Genomic DNA, 22,507 nt, shown 5'->3' on the forward strand with positions numbered 1-22,507 from the left:
TTTAGAAAGTTTTTTGTTCTCATGTCTTCTTTTGAGATTCTGATTTCTTGAAAATGTTTAAATAAGTTGACTTCTAGACGACAGAGAAATAGTTTATTTGTTTTATGAGTCAAAAACCTAAGACTGAGATTTTGCAGTTCAAAATGCGACATATAGATCAAAGTCAAAATATCTCCACCTGGACCAGTTAAACCATCATCACCATTATGATGCTGTTTACATGTCAATGCAATAATAATATTAGCATAATAATATACATAATGAAATAAACACTATGAAGGGCCGATTTAGCAAAACAAGCAACATTTTACTTTTGATATTTTAGTACTTTTTTTTTGATTGCAGCTTTAAATCATTTAAATGAGCATTTGCACTTTTTTATCTTTTACTTTTCCCCACTCGAATACAGTAACCTTCAAACCTCACACAGCCGGTCCCGGTTAACGAAGGTCAAAGCACCAACAATAAACCAATTACATGTTTTTAAATTGAGGACACTGATTATAAAAACTTTACTGGCACTCTTAAATTGGATCCACTGGAAGAGTCAGACAAAAACATCCAAATAAACGACACGACCGTGAACTTTACAGTGACACATTTTCACACCACGAAACTACAAAGCTTTAATCTGAATCTCTTTGTTCTCTCTGAGTTAAAAACAGGAAAAAGTTTCTTAATACGCTTCGATTATCTCTGAGAAACATAAAGCTCACATTAAAACATCTTGTGAAGCACAATCAGCTTCAAGGTCAACTTTCAGTAAACTCATCCGCAGCTCTATAAGTCCAATCTTTCATGTGTGCTTTTATAAGATGATTTCACTTGATAACTCTGAATGTCATCGTTTAATTAATGTCATTTTAATCACAGAAAATCAGCACTTGCAGAGAAAACAACTTGGCAGGAGTGAGACTGTGCCCTGTTGAATCTTTATTAGCTTCACCAGCTCTGAACATATAAGGGTGTCTTTGTGAAAGGCTGCCGAAGCTCTCAAATCTCTCTCCACTCTCTACATCTCGGCTGTTTTTGCCTCTTAGTAAGCTGTTTTGTCGCCCAATGTGATTATTGAACGTTAAAATTTGCAGCAGCCGGAAACACAGATAAAGAGTGGAGAAAAATCCCTGTTTGAAAATGGATATGCAGACTAAGAAGCACGGCTTAACCGTCATTTGTAATCAGTTTGTTTGAAACTGTTTGCTCTCATCTCCTCTTTGAGTCCCTGTGGTATTTCCCCACTCGGAGTCTCATCACCCCGCTGAATTAAAAGCCTCAGAAGACGCCTTTCTCATCCCGTGCAACAAACAAGTTAAAGAAGAGGAGGAAGGAGGGTCTTTTTAAGATTTTGCAGTGTGGACGTCCCTGATTTTTCATGTCTCTGAGCACATCTGAGCTCTGTTTACCATCTCCAGGCAGCCAATGCTATCTCAGATCGATTCAAATGAGATTTTCCACCCTGTTTGACAATGTGTGCAGGCGGTTTACTTTGGCGGTCGTCTCGCGGCTCTCAGCCTGGTGGCGAGGCTAATCTCACTCAGGTTGCGGCTCAACTGTCTCGGCGGGACTCCAGTGAGGGTGGGGGGTGTCGCTGTGTGTCTACGGTTCAAAGACGGACCCTGATTAATATTCTCCAGGCAAAGGCAAAGAGGGACAGAAAGAGAGGGAAGGAGGGGGTGACAGAGAACAGGACTCCCCAGTGTTCCTGTCAAGTTCTGGTGTCTGACTGTACGAGCGCCGGCCACCTCACCGCTGCTGCCGCCGCCGCCTCGCTGAGAATACTTGGCAGCTCTCGGTCTGGATCTCTGAAGATAACGGGGGCTATTAATAAACAAACAGAAGCAATTACTGGGAGGCCGAGCAGAGGAGAGGGATTGGATTAGGTCGGGATGAGCGCCGGTCTCACTGAAGTCTGAACTGATGAGCTGCAGCACTCCAAAGACAGCAGAGATACCAACCCCTCCTCCCTGACCCCTGCACCCCCACAGCCTGCAGCCACACAGGGAGATAACACTGCTCTGAGTGTGTGTGTGTCCGCAGACCTGTGCGCATTTGTGTGTGTGTGGTCATTTTGGTATCATAGCCCACACAAATTTAAGGTTGTATGTGTCAACTGAATGTCCTTTGTTGCAATGTTTCTATTTTATTTCTATCAGCTGTATTTTATTTATTATTTATTTCTTGTGGTTTAGAGGAGGATTTTAGTGATTTATATGGAAGGTGAAATATGCTAAATGTTGGATAGGCATTTCTTTAGAAGCTCAGTTGAAATATTAAAGTTGCACTTCTGTGTATTTGGCATTTGTGTTTATGATATTCGATATATTATTTGGTCTAAAGGTCGAAGTTCATTCACAAAGATGACATTGGAGCAGAGTGTTACTGGGTGTTAGCAAGGAATGATAGCAGGGAGCACCACCCCTGTCTCTACCTGCACCCACACAGTCAACACAGCCCAAAAGCTAGCTTAATAACTTCTGTCTTAAAATCAACAGTGCGCATCCTCAACTACTAATATGTTAGCTAACGACAAGCTAACTGGTTACCACTTAAACATGCGGCCTAGCTGACCAAAAAATCTTTCTCTGATAACTTTCTTTTGATAGCAACAAAACATACTCTTCTACCTTAAACAGTTAAGGCTAATAGAAGATACTAAAACCAACTTATGACATGTTTAGCTAGCTAACACACGCAACTACGTTAACACCAATGACTGCTAACAACCTGTAACAAGCTAACACCAAAGTCAAAAACCAAAAATAGTCACCAACAATAAGTAAAAACATCTTTAGTAATCCAAGGACTATCCACAACGGCTAACAACAACAGCTAAAAACATGTTTAACGGGCTAACACAAAGAACTATTAAGTTAAAACTTAACAACAACTAATAATGAAAAGCTAGCTAAATGCAACAAGTAATAAAAACAGTAATAACAGCTAATACCATGCTAAGCTAACTCACAAAATGAATAACAACAACAACAGTGGCTAGTATTGTGTTTAACCAGCTAACGTCAATAACTAACGACAACAGCTAACAACAACTTAATAACACATGTTTACCGGGCTAACACCAAAAACTATTAAGTTAAAACTTAACAACAACTAATAACAATGTAAGCTAACTAAATCCAACATGTAATAAAGCAGCTGATAACACGCTAAGCTAACTCACAACAATGCAGAACTGCTACAGTAATATTGCATTAAACCAGCTAAAACCAACATCTAACAACACAAGCTAATAACACACTTAGCCAACTACCACCTACGACTTATAACAACAACAATGGCTATAATACATTAAGCTAGCTAACACCAAAAACTGTGGCTAACATGCTAATCCAGTGGATACTAACGACTCTCAACGGCACATTATTCCAAAACACAGACTAACAACAACAGCTAACATCAAAGAGAGCTACCAATAATGGCTAAAAACAAGCACGCTAACACCAACGACTGACAGCAACAGAAGCTAGCTAACGACAACAACTTTGGACATCACTTAGCTTATTTTAATGTTATACAGTTTTTTTATTAATAGAAAATGACAGTACACATTTTATGACACCATTCTGTTTCTCTTTTGTGCTTCAGAGCACAATATGAGAGATGCTGAGTGTGTGTGTGTGTGTGTGTGTCGGGGTGTTTAAAGACAGGAAAGTGTGGTTCTGTGTGTGTGTTTTGTGTAGTTGTGGGAGGCCCAGATGTAATGAGCAACAAACACAGCACATGAAAGATAAATAAAGCATGAAAGATGAATGTGTAGTAATAAGTCATTGTTTCATGCTGCAGGAGAGGAGCAGCTTCCTCCTCCTCCTCCTCCGTCTGTGTCACTCAGCTGGGGTTCAGATTAAGTTTTAAGCTGATCTAGTTAAGATTTCCACTGTGACATCTGGAACTGCTGTCAGAGCTGGCTGAGCACAGCGAGTCCGGCCTGCAGAGGATGACTGACACTCACTAGCATGTCTCATTCTCCTCAGAGACTCTGAACAGTCAATAATTTATCAGGAAGGTATATTCTCCAGGTGCAGCACGGAGTCTCTCCTCCCACCTCCAGTTTATCATTTCCCTCCAAATCTACAATTCCTTCCCTTTCTCGTTCCTCGTCCTCTCTCTGTCTCTCTCTCCCTCCCTCTCTTTATATTGCACCGCTTCAATAATTCAAAGTGAAATATAAAAGTCAATGAAATTTGCCATACCTCGGGTCATTACGATGCCTGCCAGGGATTTGTGTCGGGCGTGCACAGGACTGCAGCCGCCCACCAGCGCCCGGTACTTCTCCCTCACCAAGTGGAATATTGAATCGGCAAAGTCCTGAAAAACACAATCGCTCCCTTAATTTCTAACAGACACAAACACTCTGACTGCACAGGGTTCATTCTGCTGCATCGTATTCCAGTCTTCCTAAAACGTCTAAATACTGGGAGTTTCTGGAGATTGTCTCAAAGGTTAACTTACCTGTTCGGATACATGTACATACAGAAATCAATCACACACATCATAGGAGGGATTTTTACAACACTACATGCCATGTAACTCTAAATGTTATGATTTTTAAACATATCGAAGATAGTAAATGTCACCATATGTAAGTAGACGTCCTGCAGGAGATTGTTGTTTAAATTTAAACAGATAAATGCCAAAGGTGCTGGAGCCTCAATCTTTCTGCAGATGAAAGCGAAGGCTTCAGTCTGAGTTACATAACCTTCAGGCTGTAGAGATGTTAAAGTTGACATATTCACTGTACCAGTGTTGTGCCTGAATGCGCTAAAAGAGGGCGTTCATTGAACATGCTCAAATTTTTGGTAACAGTGAACTGAACAAATCAGTTTGCAACTCATGAACGAGAATGTGAGCGTAGTCGGAGTCAAACACCCAGCGTGCATTCGGCACGGCTAATGCTGCTAGCAGTTCAGACAATGCAGCTACAGGTACAGATGAAGCCAGTTCTCATGAACATCTGAAGGAGTTGAATCAACAAATCAGTTCAGATTCCAACGGGGAAAAATCTCACATTTCTATGCTAATTGTGGGTCTGAAAAAACAAGTCTGAACGTCACATCAGCTACGAATTTGATACGACACATCGAGGTGAAGCATCCGGCCAACAAGAATATGACAACAACAAAATCATTAGCAATGATTGAGGGCTAGGGATGGAAGCATAGGAGGACTAGTTCATTTTGATCTTTGTGAACTGAACTTAGCCTGCATGGTGACCAGTTATTAATTTGAATCCCGGTTCAGACGTAGTGGGCCTCTCTGTGTGGAGTCTGCATGTTCTCCCCGTGCGTGGGTTCCCTCCGGGTACTCCGGCTTCCTCCCACAGTCCAAAGACATGCTCGTTAGGTTCATCAGTGACTCTAAATTGCCCATAGGTGTGAATGTGAGCGTGAAAGTCTGTCTCTGTGTGTCAGCCCTGTGATTGACAGGAGACCTGTCCAGGTGTAACCCCACCTCTCACCCAATGACAGCTGGGATAACCCCACGACCCTGAACAGGATAAGCGGTAGATAATCGGTGGATGGATGAACTGAACTTTTAGCTAGCTCTTTTACAGTGTGAACTTGCACAACACTTTACGTTACATACTTAAAGTAACTTCACACAATGTAGCGTGAAATACGTTTACTGATGTAAAGCTCTTATTTTAACCCAAACCACATTTTTTATTACCAAAACCAAAGTGTAGTTTTGGTGCCTGAACGTAACCAAACTGTTTTCTCATTTGTCACCAGGTTTAAGAGTACGACGGAGTATCAGGGCCACATTAAAGAAAAAATTAATACAGATTACGAGACTAAAGTCGTAATTTTATGAGAATAAAGGCATGGTATTACGAAAGAAAGACGTAGTATTACGAGTTGTTATTTCTGTTGTTAGCCTAAATATTATAAATATCAGAAGAGCAGCAGCCGCCTGCACTAAAATGAGGAACGTGTGAAGAATAACATAAGGAAGTTATTGCTTGTAACTGATGCACCGGAGGCAAACACAACTCGAGCGGGAGCTGTATTTATTGAACACACCCGGTAGCATGGAAGCATAGCATACATGTACCTCGCGAGAACATGCGAGATCTCCTGCCTAGTAAGAATGCACAAGCACACTAAACAGCTACCAATACATTAGTATAGGTTTCACAAACACGAAATACTTCATGTTTGGAACATCAGCACCACTTTGTCACAACTATCAGGACTCTGAAAAGTGCTCTGAGTGCACATGCGACTGGCTGCACTTCTGATATTACCCTTCAAAATAAGATACAGGCTAACAGCCTAAAATTATGCCAATCCTTTTTTTAAAACTTTGCTTGAAAGTTCATCAAAATTGGTTTAACTGAAAGAATAAATTGATGGATTTCCTGTTTAAAAAAACAAGAGCAAAACACACCAACCAAAGAGGAAAAACAGGAAGTGCTTTACGCTTTTTGCTTTGCGATTAGAGCTGAAACAGCCCTGAAACTTTCAGCATCAGAAAGCAGTAAGACATATTTTTCTAGCATAATGAAAAGTTTATGTCTATTAAGAGGAATGAGAAAGACGCCTGGAGAAGATCAACAGAGGGGACCTCATCCAGGATGGAAAAACATGTAATAGCTGTCATACTGAGAATACATACAGAGTGTTAGGTTACACTACAAAGTGTCCTATTTAACGCTGCATGTATGGATGTTTCTGCCAAGCTTCCTCTGACGCCATCTGACTGTGTGAAACTGCAACTCAAGAAAATCACAACATCCGTGCAAATTGAATATATTTTCTGACATGAGCATCAACATTACAGTAAATCCACAGTGTTCAACAGATGCTGCAGAGACATGTGTATCATATCACGCCTCTCACAACCTTTAATGCTCTTTACTCTGCTGGTAATTAAGAGCTTAGTCTCCCAGCGGCCTTCACGCCCACTGTAGAGCATAAACGGATCACTGGGAGACGGAGGCAGAGAGGGCCTTTTGGACAGACTGAGCCCCCGTTAGCTGAAAGGACATCAGCAGATGTAAAGAGAGAGGAGGAGAGAGAGAGGAGAGAGGAGGAGAGAGATTAAAGCAGACAGCGAGAGGCAGAGAGCGAGTGAATTAGCGAGCATATTGCACATTATAGCCGTCCACAGGGCTGTGAAATGCTCTCACAGTTGGAGCTGGCGGTGAAGGTGGTGTGGTGGGCGGCGGGCATATTGGACATATTGTTGCTGTGACTCTGGTGTCTGACTGAAGATTTATATTAAACAGAACAGAAGAGGAACAGTGAGGTGTGAAAAGTCAAAGGTCAAAGGATGCTGTGATGCACTTAATCGAGCTCAGTAACAGAAACATGACAGGCGAGTGTTATTCTCTTTAACAGCCGGAAACGAGGACATGAAAATTATTCCCCTGAACTTTTTGTTTCATGCTGTTTACTTTATGCTTGGATGATCCGTCCCGTCTCAGAGCAGGCCTGTGCAGCTCTCACTCTGACTGCAGCTCATGTCTCAGTGACAGAAACAAAATGAAGAGAGAAACCAAAGAGAGGGGCAGATTCAGATCGACTTCAAACGCTCACAAGTCAATTTATGCGACAAGGACGTCTACTTTCAACAAAAAGTAACGACTGAAAAATGCATACATTTTTTTGAAAATGAAGGTTAAAAACTACTTTAAAGACTTAATCTGAAATATTTCCTTGTTTATTTTGCTATAGTCTATCAAAGGGTCATCATTTAAGTGATTTAAAGTAACAATCTGGAAGATTTTCATGTAAATAAATGTCTGTTAGTCTCTATCTATCTCTGAATGAGGTAACACGATGGTGACTGAGCCTATGGCCCACTGATGGAAGCCTTTGCATTTGCAGTATATAGTATTATTATGGGCTGGGTGTCGGTGGCGGCGCCCAGTTAGTGACGCGTTTTCCATCATCCAGCAGTGGTTGGTCTGCCAGAGAGGGTAGGCGGAACTAAGCGGCTGCTTTTGATGGAAGATGGATGACTACAGATACAACTTCAACAAGAAGTGAAAATCCAAAGATGAAGAAACAAACTCGACGCTCAGATGAGGCAAACAGTCTGAAACTTATTGAGAGATTATAACTTTAAACTTCCTTTTCAGGTTTTTTAAAGAGTTTAACTTCAAAAATCCAACATTTCAGGAAAACCTTCTTTGCTCTTCCAATAATCGGGAACTATTTTCATAATTAATTCGTCATTTCAGTCGTTTATCAAGGCAAAAATTCCAAACATGAATTAATTTCACTTCTAAAAATGAGAGCAATTTAAATTTCTGTGTTTATTTCTTTTGGTTGCGTCGGTTGATGGGACAAAACAATGATCACCCTTGGTTCTGAGATTTTGATCAAAACAATGAACACATTAATTAATATTAAAAGTAGTCCAAAGTTGAGGCCAAATATTCATTAAAGTTTGTAAAGTATTCAAAGCTGTTGCCAAAAATCAATTCAATCTTTCTTTAATCCTGAAAGTAAAAACCCTGCGCCTCCTGACAGAACATCAGCCTCCTTTCAAGTTATTCTCCAGGTTTCATCGGTTCAAACGCTGCAGAATTTTCTGATTCAGCAGCAGCAGAGAAACAGAAATGTGGCCTTGTTCTTGTACCTGAAAGTGACATCCAATTAATCGCAGCAGAATCCTGCTTGGCTTGGCAGCGTCAGCTGGTGTCGGTCACAATCTGAACCCAGAGTCAAGTCCTCCATCCTCCTAAAGGCCTTTTCATTGATGACATTACAGAGGTGAGAGGAGGTGGCAGCTCAGAGAGACCTGAGAGCAAAGGTGGAATAGACCCTGGCACACGGCCCGGCTTTTTCTCCCCCCTCCTCCTCCTCCTCCTCCTCCTCCTTTTTTCCTCCTTCACCTCTACGACAATCCACGTTTCCTCTTTCAGCCTTTTTCAGTCTGACGCTTCAGATTCTGGTCTCGCCTTTCATTCCTCCCCCCCCCCTCTCTCTCCTCCTCCTCCTCCTCCTGCGTTATCAGCTTTCCCTCTCATGTCTGTTTGTGATAGAGGCCAGTGATGTGCCAGGGCCGAGGAGCCAACAGTGAGTCAGAGCCTATAATTTCCTCATCATGTGAGCAGGCGTGATGAAACAACATGAAGGAAACAGGCTGCGATTTGTTCTGTGTTTACATCAGCTCATATCTAAATATCCGCCTGCACCTGCACTTCTCTCCTATCATTTTTCCTAACACACACACTCACACTCTTTCCTCAGCGGGGAGTTGATGCCACCTTCACTGTGGGCCTAATGTGGCAGAAAAACGGGGCCAAGGACCTCGCTCCTCCGTCAGACAGATCATCAGCTCGACCTGCGACACAGCGAGCGGAGGCCGGCGTGCAGCAGAGACCGACTTCCTCTCGGATGAGCATCAAGGTTAACGCTGCTCCAAGAAGCCGCATGTGGGACTTCCAGGTAACTGATGTCAGCCCCGCTCAGCATACAGCTCAGGTAGAAGCTGCTGCAGCGTGTTGTGTTTCTCGCCCCACCTGGAGTCTCTCCTGCATTAGTTCTAACCAATTTACTGTGAAACTCCTCCGAGCGTCCTCGGGGAGCAGAAAACAAGCAGCAGTGGTTATTTAGAGACGGTTACAGCTGCATCGGAGGAGATCGACTGCAGCAGGTCTCTAATCAGCCTTAATGAAGAAGAGGTGCTGAAGAACAGAACACTCAAACAGATCCAGTGGCCTTTGACCCCATTTATACTCAGTCAATCCATGCATCCGAGGCAGATGGATGAGGCGTCATTCTTATTCTTCTTAAAGTGAGAGGAAAAAGCAGCTCCAGCTCTTTAAACTCATCTTCTTACACAGAAGAGGCACCTCGAGTCTGATCCCTGATCAGTTCAACTGCTGTTTTAAAGGGTGGCTTAAGGGAAGTCCATATCCTGCTGTTATTTTATAATTGTTAGAATAGAATTGAATACTTAATTGTTATTGCAGGGTTTATTTATCAAAGCCCTGTGATTAACTAGCGATCAGTCGAGTGTATAACCCCGCCTCTCGCTCCAATGACAGCCGGGATAGGCTCCACCCCCCTGCGGCCCTGAACAGGATAAGTGGTATAAATAATGGATGGATGGTTTATTTATCCATATGTTTTAAATTGTTTACGGGATGTTGTTAGCTAGCCATACATTAGTATACAGTAATTATACTGCACAAACAATGTTGAGTGTGAAGGTGGATAAATATAACTCCTGTCTTAGGTAAGCAAAGTATCAAGATGTCCTGCAACGTAACCGAGGTGGAACTAGTGTTTCTACAGTCACTGAAACAATGTGTGTGCAATGACTTAAACTTAAACTCAACTTAAACGGAAACAAACACCTTAACCATAACGTTTCACAGTTTAAACCAGCTTTACACCTCTTCCTAACACACAGGGAGCGAGCACACAGGGAGCGAGCACACTAAAAAGACAGTCCAGATAAGCTACGAGTGAAACGATGTCATTCCCTCCTGCAAGGCTTGAGGTTTCTCCATCTACGCATGTAAGCACAGCAAAACCAGAATGCTAGCTTCTTTTCAAAAGAGTGATGCATCTCATGGAGCAGCACTCTAACATCGCCTCCAGTTAGGTTAACCTGCAACATCAGACATGTTACGTGCTTTTAAGGAGACGTGATGAACAAGCTAGCAAACGATTGCTTGTAAAAATGATGTAACAAGAACATTCATTCTGAGTGTCATGTTTGTTGCTACCTTGTAAAGTGAATGCCTCGATCGGCTGGTTCCCTTTTGTGTGTCCTGCTGCAAATTCACCTCGATTTGAATCTTTGCACCAGCGTTATGTGCAAGTGCACCTTGTGAGAAAATCACTTTATTTTGGTCTGAACACACTTCATATGTAGTGTACAACTGACAATGGTGAGCCTGAAACAAAACATTTAAACATCAAGCTAAAAGATGCTTCGTGTCTGCAGAGTTGAGGGGAACCTGCAGAGTTGGTTGAGTATTCTCTGTAGGTGGTCATGACAAGGGACTTCCTTAAAATACATGTATTCATATAATTCATTGTTCATGTGATAAAAGAAGCTTTAAGTACAGGTGTGCTCAGATAGCAGAAAGGCTTTTCAAAAAACCCGAAAGACTAAAGGAAAATAAAAGTGATCTCGGTGTGCTGACCTATTTTGGAAAGATTTCCTCCATTTTTTGTATCTGTCCATCCCACCCTCCCTCCCTCCCGTCCTTCCTCCCTCCCTCCCCCCCGTCCTCCCTCCTCTGTCTCCCCCTCCCGTCCTGTTTGTTCACGTAAACATTTCTGCATCTCTCTCTGAGGTAATGTGGAATGTCACCAACCGTCCTCCTGCTGCCTCCCTCTGAAGTCAATATTGTGCCAGAAACACAAAATGTCAACGGGGAAATTTTCTCCGCTGCTGCCTGACCTAGAAGTCAGAAGCAATGAGTGTGTGTGTGTGTGTGTGTGTGTGTGTGTGTGTGTGTGTGTGTGAGAGGAAGAAACAGTATAATTTATAGTTTAGCATGAAGGCCGCGCGGGGAAATGACGACTGCAGATTCATCAGTGATTATATTTAAAGGCTTCATAACGTCCTCCATATGCTGCCGCACGTTGTGAGAGTGTAAAACGGAGGCGGCCATGTTGATTGTGTGTGTCCATGTGTGTCGCGAACATCGCCGCTCATGTTCAGTATGGATGTGGGCTTGATTTTACCCCACCCTCAGGAAACACACACACACACACAGTCACACACAGGCTTCAGCCGGCACCTTATCACCGGCCTGCAGAGCGGCCCAGGCAGCATAAAAATGGGGCCATGTCTTATATTTCTTTATAGAGGTATTTAACAATTCATTCTCCCGAGTTTTAATAGTGTCTGCCCTCTGCCTGGATATCTCCCCCCCTCACCACCCCCACCCTCCCCTCTCCCCCGTCCCTCGCCTGCCGCCGAGCAGAGCATGAGGCTTTTGAAAATGGATATCTATTCATTTGGTGGAAGCGTCGCCTCCGGGGGCTTTTTAGACTCTCAGAAAGGCATACTCCTCGTGGCGAGACAGATTTCCCTCTTGTTTGTTCTCCATACGACACCGAGAATCACTCTCACTCCTGAATCTCCTTCTGTCTGTCCTCCAGATCTCTATCACAAGAGGAAAAGACAACATGTCAGAGCTGCGAATTCTTCTGTTGTCTTCTGTTGACAGTAGAAAAGACGCCGTGGTGTCACGCAATGACAACCCAGAGACGTTGGACTGTGTACAGATTCAGAGAGCTGTGAAACACTCCAGCACCTCGCCTCCAACTACATCCAACCTTTTGCTTTGCGAAGGCCAGATGGCCCTGCAGCCTGTGGACCAGATTTCTCTCAGTGTGTGCGTGTTTGTGTGTCAAACTTTTAGCCCGAGCAGCGGGGCATCGTCAGCATACGGGGAGGTTTTTCCCTTTTAAAGCTCACGCTTGATATTGGCGAGTGAGAACAAAGGCACATGAAGGAGAACACGAGGGAGAGAGATCCTGCAATTGATCTGTCTTTGCCTCAGTTCGTCCCACCTTCTCCCCCCCCCAGTACGGGTGAGGAAAATGGGGGGAGACGGGATGCCTCACCACAGGTTTCCAACAGCAAAGCAGAGCTCAAGCAGAGACTCCTCATTAGGCGTGAAAAGGTGGAAGCCCAGACGGTGAGGATCAGAGTCTGCCACAAGAAGGATGGCCTCACCCCAAAACCAAGGACACTTCTACCCAGCGATGAAGCTAAACATAGAAGTGGATCATTATCTCTTTTCTGTTCTCCAATCGGGGCCACAATCAATCCCTGTGGCCCAGTTCTTCTGTAAGGAACCGTTCTAACTGCGCAGCAAAGAAACCCTCGACAAGGACACCAAAACAAGACTGTTAGCCGTGCTAGCAGCGCGGAGTCAGGTGAGCCAACGCTTTTACCCACTGAAGGCTCTCAACAGCGACCACCATGACGATGGTTCCCAGAACTCTTGACGGATTGGAACAAAATTTGGTACCGACATTAATGCCCCCAGCAAGAGATCAAAGGTAATATTTTGTGTTGTCAGGCAAAAACAGAAGGTTGCTTGTCAGACTGTAAACAACGACCAGCAAACAGTAGAGGAAGTCTAGGCCCTGAACATGATGAGTTATGTCCGCTGACTACACTGGAAGCCACAAATAAAATGGCTGTTTTTTCTTCCAGTACACTTCTGCAAACTACTCCTGCTGAACAGACCTGCTTCTTTGTTTTTCCGGTTATAAGTCGGCTGCTAAGTTTGCAAAATGGGTTCATGCAACAGGAAGCTGCCAGGAAGGCTAACTCTTCGTCAGGCAGTATTTGACTGGTTCTTTTGTTGCAGAAGCTTTGATCCTTATTTTCTTGGGGCAGGGCTAAATCCTGAAACCCCGGACCTTCATGCCAGAGAGATGGGACCAGTGAAGTTTTCTGAAGTGTTGGACTGCACTGTTCAACAGATACCCCTTTCCCACCTAAATTTAGCATGTTGACTCTTTTCCCATTGCCAGTGAAGTATCCTCCTGTCGGTCTCTTTTCTGCTGCGTCACCGTCTGACGTCACGAACTCGCCGGAGACAGTGATGATGTTACGGTGGTTAGGTCTTTATTGTATCTGTTACTCATTCAGTCTGTTTATCAAACTCGGCGCAGACAAATCTGGAACGATGTTCGAGCGCTGCTAAGACGGAGACGGGCAACATTCGTAGCTGAGGTGACGAGGAGTTGCAGAAGTTACCGACGGAGCATAGCATCGCGCCGGAAAGGGGGCGGAGATTAGCGTGTCCACACGGGTTTTGTGTTCCCAACAATGCCGATTGAAGCCTGGTGATAATTACCCGGGTCTACTGCAGAGTCATTTGACCCGGGTCTGAATGCAGATTGTTACCTTTCCCACTAAGCAAAAAAGCCGAGTGTTAGCAGGATTTTTGACCAGTGGGAAAGCAGCTAGAGTGACTTAAATACCGATCTTAAAGAACTGAGGAAAATGGACGAAGCCTCTGGAAGGCCCTGCAAGACCTGGACTTCTAACAGGCCAATAATCCTGCTGCTGTCTTCGTTGTTGTTGGAGCATGAATACGAGAAACTGAACCGGGTTAGCTTTATTGATTTATCTTGTGTCAAGTTCTTTTCCAAGCTGCTGACAATGGAAAACTATACACCACTAACATGCCAGCCTGCAAGCAAATTAACATGCTGACGTCAGACTCTGAGTCATATTATTTAGATGTTTAGACACTCTAAATATTAAGGTTTCAGTGTAAAACCAGGCGAGGTTCTCGTATCTCAAATTGTAGAAATGAGAAGAAGGTGCAGCACTTTGTCAGCTTGTCAGTCTTTGAACAGTGCTCGGGAAACAGTCAGACATGTATGAAGAGAAACGTTGCTGCCTTGGGAAGGAAAGTGTTGGGAGTAATGAGCACATATGTTTACACCAGCACCCAGTAATTCCTGCATGACATTAAACTGAAATCAAACAGTCTAACCCAAACTTTGGTCACAGCTAACTTCATCCGTCCTCTGATTGGTTACATCTGTTCGGGGCCTCTAATGCTCTTAAGCCTGAATCCAAACATTAATTTGGGAAATGAATCCAAACGCTGAAGCCAAAACGAACTGAAGCCACTGAATCAGAACCACCGAGCGCAGATGTTAAGCGCCGCTGACTCTGAAACTCATTATCAGTCTAAATTCTCTTCATCTGATCAAACAAGAGCCGCCAGTAAGACAACAGAGACGCTATCAGGGCCGGGACCATGTTTAGCCTGTTTGTAACCTGGAAACTGTGTGTGCCAGGTTCTCAAATAACCTTCAGCAGCCTCCTCTGCAGGGTTTTCCATGTTTTTCACCCGAGTTCTCTGCATCAGGTTATTCCACTGAGCCGTCACTGATCCTGATGGTTCAGAACAGACATTAAAAAGAGGGTCAAGTGTTTTTGTAATGTCAGACATGTTCAGGGGTCTTCTCCGTTTTATCAACTGCCTGCATCCAACCTAACAAAGGTTTACCTGGTTACAAAAAGTTTTACCTGGTTACATAAAGTTTTACCTGGTTACAAAAAGCCTGGCTTACATTTCTGAAAAACTAAATATTATTATTTCTTTCTAAAATTTAAGAGCAGTAGGTTCTATCTATCTTTACATGCCAGGTCAGATCTGATATTTATACTCTTAAGGTGTGTTCAGACCACTACAAATTAAATTTTTCTCACGACAAAATTACAGACGCAAAACGCTAAATTTGAGCGACAAATTCCCTTGACGCTGTGTCGCGAAAGGTTATCAGGGTTCAGATTTCCCTGACTTCCTCGAATGCATCAGAAATGATTGGATCTGACCTCCGTTCAACAAGCGAGCATTTCTTCTTCTCTTGATGACCTGACGAAGCAAACCGCTGAAGTAAACCAGAGTGCAGCCTCTGTGTAACTTCTGTGTTCTGCAGACGCCATGTCTCCGTGTCTGGAGGGAGAATTTCACTTTGTTTTGTGGTTGGTGTGAACCCTCCTGACGGCTGATGGGGCTCTTCGGGGGGTCAGTATATGTCTTATTTTAATACTTCATGTGTTTAATCCATGCAGACGTTTTTTTACATTGTTAACTGTGACACAGCAAACGATTTGCGATTTGATAAACTTTATTTTGCAGTGCATTATGGTCACTGCATGGGTCAATGCATTTTGTGCACACTATGCTAATGCTAACTGTTGTTGTTGTCTGTGCTGGAGGTTTCAGGGTCCTTTGCGGGCGTTGTTGGATATTGAACAGCAACTGGCTTCAGATTTATTACGTACTGTACCAAGTCTAGTTTGTCCAGAGTACATTTGAATATCAGGGAAGTGCAGAGAAGTTCTTCAGAAATGGTTTGTCACCTCTACAAACTTTGCTTTCATACAGGTAGTATACACACTTTAAGGAACAATGGAAGGATCTAAAACTTTTAGACTAAATCAAATTGATCATTAATTATTGTAATAAACATCGCTTAGCAACCAGAGGTGCAGTTTTGTGGTTCTTCCTCCCAGGATGTGTTTGTAAAAACGTCTAGAGAACAGTTGAAGTTGAAATTATTTTAAGGTAGGTGATGCTCCATGGAGCTGCTCCTAGACCTCTGAGAGATCATGTCATTTCATCTTTACAGGACAGATCACAGTTTAAATTTACTGGACTAACAAAGTGTTCCTGAATGTGTAAAATATGCAGAGGGCAGAGAGAGAGAGGAGAGAGAAGGATCAAGGTGAGGACGGCTGGAGCGCGTGCAGTCGTTTGGTATAAATCCCCTCTGATTAACCTCCACGCTGGAGATAAAAGCAGCGATATGCCTGAAACGACTTAATAATGTCAGGAGCAGTGTAAAACACACACCGCCGGCTTTATACATTATGCACCAAAGGCCAGCAGAGGGACTCCTGTGAAAAGATAACATGACCTCCCCCCGAGAGAGACGGGGGAGAGACGGAGGAGAGAGGAGAGGAGCAGGCAGGACGGAGACAGAGGAGGGAATGAGAGGGTCAGCGCGGAGGGTTGAACAAGAGTCCATCATCTACAGGACGGAGTTTACTGAGGGAGGAGGAGGAGGAGGAGGAGGAGGAGGAGGAGACTCCAAAGGGCCCTGAGGGCTGTGAACACACACCTCCCATTAATCTGCTCATGATTCAACAGAGAGAGAGTTAAACCTCTGCTGTGACTCAGGAGAGAAATCCTACACGTATAAATATCACAGTCAGTTTCTGCACATAATCATTTGTCGTCGTATTGAACAGACGCCTCAGAGATTTATCAGCCACTTTAAGGGACAAACTCTCCTATGAGAGCCTATCAACTGCAACTAATCACCACGAGAGCGTCAACAGGTATGAAAAGTTGGGAGTTTCCCGAGGTGATCATTTGCATGATTTACACGTGAAACCAAGAAAACAACAGGAACTATACCCGTTTATTAGCACTGGAATAATGCAACTTCTGTTAGACGCAGGTATTTTCAGATATCAGACGCCACATGTGGTTATTTATGGATTTTCAATAACTTTGATTTGCATACACAAACATTAATAAAAAGAAATATAGGTAGATCTAGTGCAGACGTTTTTACACATGGCCACATCAGAGATCTGACACGTACATTTTCAGACTCTGATCAAATGTATAAGGTGACGTATGACAATCATTTCAGCTCGTACATGACTGCACACGAGAGGCTCATTAAGTCCTGATGCATGAACACATTTTGCAAACTTACTGCAGCCGACTTAAAACCAGAAAGACGCAGAGGTCGGTCTGTTAGACACACGTGGTTCGCAGATCTGTGCTGGTCAGTTTTTAACAGGTAAAAAGATTTGTGTTGAATAAATATGTTTCCACTCAAAGAAGCATTACATCTTTAGGTTTTAGAAAGTTACTTACTTACTTACAGGTGTGCCATTACTGCTTGTTTCTTTCCAAGCATGCCTCGATGACAAGATCTGCAAAGAAGTAACTCGGCAACATCGCTTTTGAGCAGTTGCACGCCAAAATGACACGTACAACTGTCGCTTCATAAGTCTGCAAACTAACTTGCCTCATCTTTTTTAGTCATTTCAGAAAGAACCTTGTTGTTGCCGTTTTTCTAAATGTCTTTTCAGTATTGAAAGTTGGCAGACACATTTCATTTTGCTGTAACCTTGCAGGAGATATGGACTCTGTCTCCAAGCAGTCTTATCCTGCGTGTCTGCTTCAATTTCCTTTCTGTAATTTTTATATAAAAATCAGCATTTAGACGATTGTGTAAAACTGAGCTCTCCACTGAGAGCAGCTCCGTAAGGCAGACGGACGCAGGTAAATACAGAGCCTCTACATTCTCTAGCATGGCTTTTTAAGACGTATATTAAATATGAAATAATAATGTAAACATGATAACGGTCACTAGGTCTGGTCAGAGATGGACTTTTATCAGAGGTGAGGGACATTGTTTTTAATAACAGTCACATATTGGCCTGCTCACAGACTTATCAGTCTGACTCTCCGTCTCCCAGCCGAGCGTTTCTGTCTGGAGTCTGTAATATTTAATCGTCGGTCAGAGCAGACAGAAATAATAAACTGTGTTTCCACATGTGCAGAGGCTGCAGGGACGGTTTAAACATCTGGGATGTTTCAGGATCGAGCTTCGCCTTTCATGCTCTCATGTGAGAGTCGATTCAAAGCGCCCTGTGAAGCGCTGCGACGGCTCCCTCCAAAGGGCGGATGATTGTACCGGCCTCCGCCCAGACGGCACTACCGCTCCTCCATCTCTGCAGCTCTTGAAGATATCGCTGTGGCTCTTTTGGCGGGCTCGACCCGGGCAGTCAGGGAGACTTCAAACCCTGGTGCCACCGTTTGAACGGCACCGGGACCGTCTGCTGCCAAACACGGCATTCCCTCTCGGCGTGCAGATTAGAGACGCAGACGGGGGAAACCTGGCGGGTTTCAGGTGCTTACTGTCTCCCTGTAAGGCAACGCCTGTAACATAATGTACTGACAAGGGCACAGTCACAGTGTGCAGCTATAGCAGCAGTGCAGAAATACTACAAATTCAATCGTATCACAAATCACGCACACCTTAAATCAACAAACTGTTGTGCAAGATTACATGATGAACCAAAGCCACAGATAAGAGAGGAAGACGTTTTTTTTAAACTGGAAACTGTTGTAATATTGCTTTTTTCAAGGCAACCAAACTCCATTGTCAAAAACAGTAATTTTACCTTCCAGAGTTGTTGGTCTACTGCTGCCTCAGACAGTTAGCTTGTTTCTCTTCTTGTGTGACTCTGGTGATTTAATGGACAAGTTCAGATCCAACACAACATTTGTGTAACTCACAATAACATAAAAACTGACCCGATGGAGGCAGAAGTAGACCTGCGACTCCTGTGTTTTTAACGATAAAAACAGTGTTTTTCTGAATGGAGTCTGGTGTGTGTGCAGAGAGCGATGTAACGTCTGTGTGTGGTTAAAACAATCATCTTCCTCTGTAACAAAAAGGTCTATCTCTGTAGGGATCCTTTCTGTCATGTTGTCACACACTTAGAATAACAATCTGAGCCTGTCAGTGGAAACAACAAGAACTTTTAGTGGACACACTCTGATCAGGCTCATCTGGCGTCTCTTAAATCTCTTTGCTGACACTTTGTTTGTGTTTCATGAAAAATAACAGTTTTTATGACTGAGTAGGATGTCTTGCAGTGTGATGACTGAGTCCATTCCCCTCTGAAGGAGTCATTTATCCAGCGGCCGTCCCTCTGATGGTGACTCAGAGTGGACCGGCCTCTCTGTCTGTGGGTGCTGCTGTGGCCAAAAGGCCCTACAGCCAGCCATACATCATCAGATATTGATACGGCTCCACCGCAGCACCGCGGCTGACATTTGATTCATAGCTCTGGGTGCTCTTTGTGAATTCCTAACAGTCAACAAGGGATCACGGGGAAATGTCAGTGTTTGTTGGTTTGGGGCACCGCAGTGACATGAGGGAGAGTAATGGAGGTGGTCGCGACAGGTAGCTAACTTTGTGTCGCAAGCTAATGGAGTTTAAGTTTCAGTCCATCCGTCGTACAACTTTTAGCAAAGTTTAGTAAGAAAATAAAGCAACAGCCGAAATACACTTTTTTTCAGCAGACGAAGGCGACACTAACTGCATTTTGTGTCTTTTCTTGTGACATGAACTAAAGAAAGTTAAATTTGTTAGCATTAGCCGATTCCAGATCATTATACAGGAGTGACGACAACAAAAGCTCATATTACTAGCACTACTTGCTTTGTCACCTTACTTATATATTATATATTGGGGCTGTTAAATTATCTGCCAATAAAATACACGGCAGTTACATCTGTTTAAATCGGTATTAGCGTACATGTTGTCCGATATGCACTTTTTAACTTACACACCACAGTGCAGAAAAAGATGCTTAAATCAATAAGAAAAGCAGTGTAACAGAATGTGTCCTTCAGAGCGCGCTCTCGTTGTTAGCTGTAATATAATAAGGAAGAAGCACAGACTCACACCCGATGATTGTTTTACATATTCACAAGAAGACAACACAATTGTAATTTACTGCAGAGCTTTGGGACATGAAATGATCCATGTTTTCTTACGACATCTGAGCCTTTCTGTTTGCTTCAGCTGCGCATGAACGACATGTTCTGGTAGTCTGTATCGGCTGAGTCTTACAGAGGCCCTAAGCGGACATACATCCATACATTACTCCAGTAATTTACATTTCATTTATCTCTTTATTGAGATAACAAAGCTGGTTTTCTGTCGATGTAGAAAACAGAACAACAGGCTGCTCACTGTGATGTTACAGAGCAGGACATGCTGCCATCGCCCACACTGCTGAGGTCAGTTAAACCTGTTTCTATGTTTGTCTGAGGGGATACAAGTTATGATCATCTGACGTTACGGTGGTGCAGCGCTGTCATCTCGAGATAACGAGATAAATCTTGTGGAGATTGCATGTCCACTCAGGGCTTCCGTAGATTCTATCCTGCATTGTTGCTTTTTTCCTAAAGAAACTGGAGGTTGTGAATGTAACGTAAGGAGGCCAAAATGAGTGTCGAGGTGGTCGGAAGTGTCTGTGATGAAACAATGATGTATTGCATGCAATGAACGGAAGTTTGCACGAAAATAAAGTTGATCTGAAGGAAAAAAAAAACACTGACAAAACAAAAATTTGTGGGGGTCATTTTGACTATTGTGCATGCACTTTAGACACGGTCCCTAACTTTAGCTTGTGACTTTCACCTTCATTGTCAAGTGCTGCACAGTGAAATGATGCAGCATGAGGTAAAAGTTACAGCTATCAAACATCACGTACTGCACATCCAGTAAAACTGTCAGAAAGCTACATTATTGTTCACATCCAAGCAAACAAAGTAATGCAGGCTGATGCCTTGTTGTTAGCATCGTCAGTGTGACGCTAAAACACCACACCTTCACAGATCACAGGTTCTTTAAACTGCAACTAAAAGATGCTCCTCTGTGGGAGAGAGTTATGACATCCTTCCACATCCTCCCTGACAAACTGAATGTATAGATGACCAACTCCAAACAGTCCATTCAAACATGTGAGTGTTTCCTCCAGACAGCAGCGTGTGTTTCTGCTGCAGACGAGCTTTAAGTTCCCTCCTGCCCTTTACAGAAAACAGCGCTGCTCTTTTCTGCTCTGATGAATGTGGCGTCTAACACCCTGACAGAGGAGGCTTAAACAGTGCATGATCCCTCTCTGCGCGCACACACACATTCAGCAACACAATGTGACACACACACTGCACAGCCTGCAGGTGAAATGAATGCAAATAACAGAGTGAGAAAGGCTTCTGAATCCGTGTGTGGCCCCTGCTCCTTTAACATTTACTAAAAATCCATCAGCAGGCGTTTGCAGAGTAAGCAGATAGACTGTAACGAATGCTCGTGCTCTCTTTTGTCACCTTTTCTTCTCTTTCAGGTGCGCACACACACACACACACACACACACACACACACACAACCTCATGCAGAAGGCCGACAGAGAGCAGGAGAGGCATGACAATACACTGAGAGGGGAGTCAATATTAAACAGATAAAAACAGAAAACTACACTGAAGGTCTGGTGTGTGCGCGTGCCTGTGTGTGTGTGTGTGTGTGTGTGTGTGTTTCTCTACTTTAAAGTCTATTCCTTCTTTTTAAAATCACACACCGCTGCTCGCTGCCGTCTGATGTGTCAGACTGTTCCTCTAATGAAAGCATGTCAGGCTCTTAAACTCTGCACAGCAGATTTTACAAGATTTATTTGTCATATTTTTGTCCTCTCCTGCAGAGTGAATGTTGCTGCTGCTGTGTTAGAGAACGAGGTGAAGAGCGGTCAGAGGAAGAAACACCTGAGGATCATCTACAGTCTCTGAGCTGAATGCAGCTGCCTCATCTGTAAGAAGACGAAGCAGTATACGTGCTGCAATGAAGCGGTTCAAAAGGTAAAAGGAATTAAGAAAGTTCCGTCTCAGCAAAGGTTTGGGAGAAGAAGACGGCTGACATAATACAGAATGAAAAGTGACAAAGCTCCACGCTGACATTTCACGCAGCATTTAGAAAGACACGAAACAGCAGGTGACTTAAAATGCATTTATTTTATTATTTATGCATCTTAAAGAAAATCTGAATTGTAAATCTGCTTCCTCTTGTAGACAGCTGACTCTGGGCCTCTTAAAATGATGTCTCCTCAAATGTCAACTTTTCATAAGTTCCGCGACAAACAGCTGTGTTCAACCTCGTCACATCGACTTGTTTGAAAATGGTTTATTTATCTTAAAGAGCAGCTGCAGTCACGTTTAAAGACGTATAAAATGCTCTGCTGGAAACAGGAAATTATGACTGATGGGTTTTTTCTGTTCTGGCCTCTCCTCTTCTCCCTCATTACAAACTCCCCCATCTGCATAGGCCCCGCCCACTGTGCACATTTCCAACCGCCCCCTCAGCCATGAAAACAAAACACGTCTCTGCCATCGTTGAGTGGCGACTTTTTGAAACTTAGCTAGCTTGAAATGTAGTCATTA

The 22,507-nt window shown here is 43.4% G+C and overlaps 1 protein-coding gene across 1 annotated transcript in view; it reads right to left on the reverse strand.

Annotated features, from left to right (window-relative positions):
* adarb2 (adenosine deaminase RNA specific B2 (inactive)) overlaps window positions 1-22,507 on the reverse strand; it is a 213,067-nt gene that overhangs the window by 32,108 nt on the left and 158,452 nt on the right. Inside the window, exon 4 of the mRNA XM_069667522.1 lies at window positions 4,209-4,323. Within this exon, the coding sequence (XP_069523623.1) occupies window positions 4,209-4,323 (115 nt within the window). The remainder of the gene's footprint in view (window positions 1-4,208; window positions 4,324-22,507) is intronic.

This window comes from Semicossyphus pulcher, unplaced genomic scaffold (genome assembly GCF_022749685.1).
Source record: "Semicossyphus pulcher isolate SPU_LCO1_2020_fin unplaced genomic scaffold, fSemPul1.0.p SCAF_18, whole genome shotgun sequence".
Lineage (NCBI taxonomy): Eukaryota > Metazoa > Chordata > Actinopteri > Labriformes > Labridae > Semicossyphus > Semicossyphus pulcher.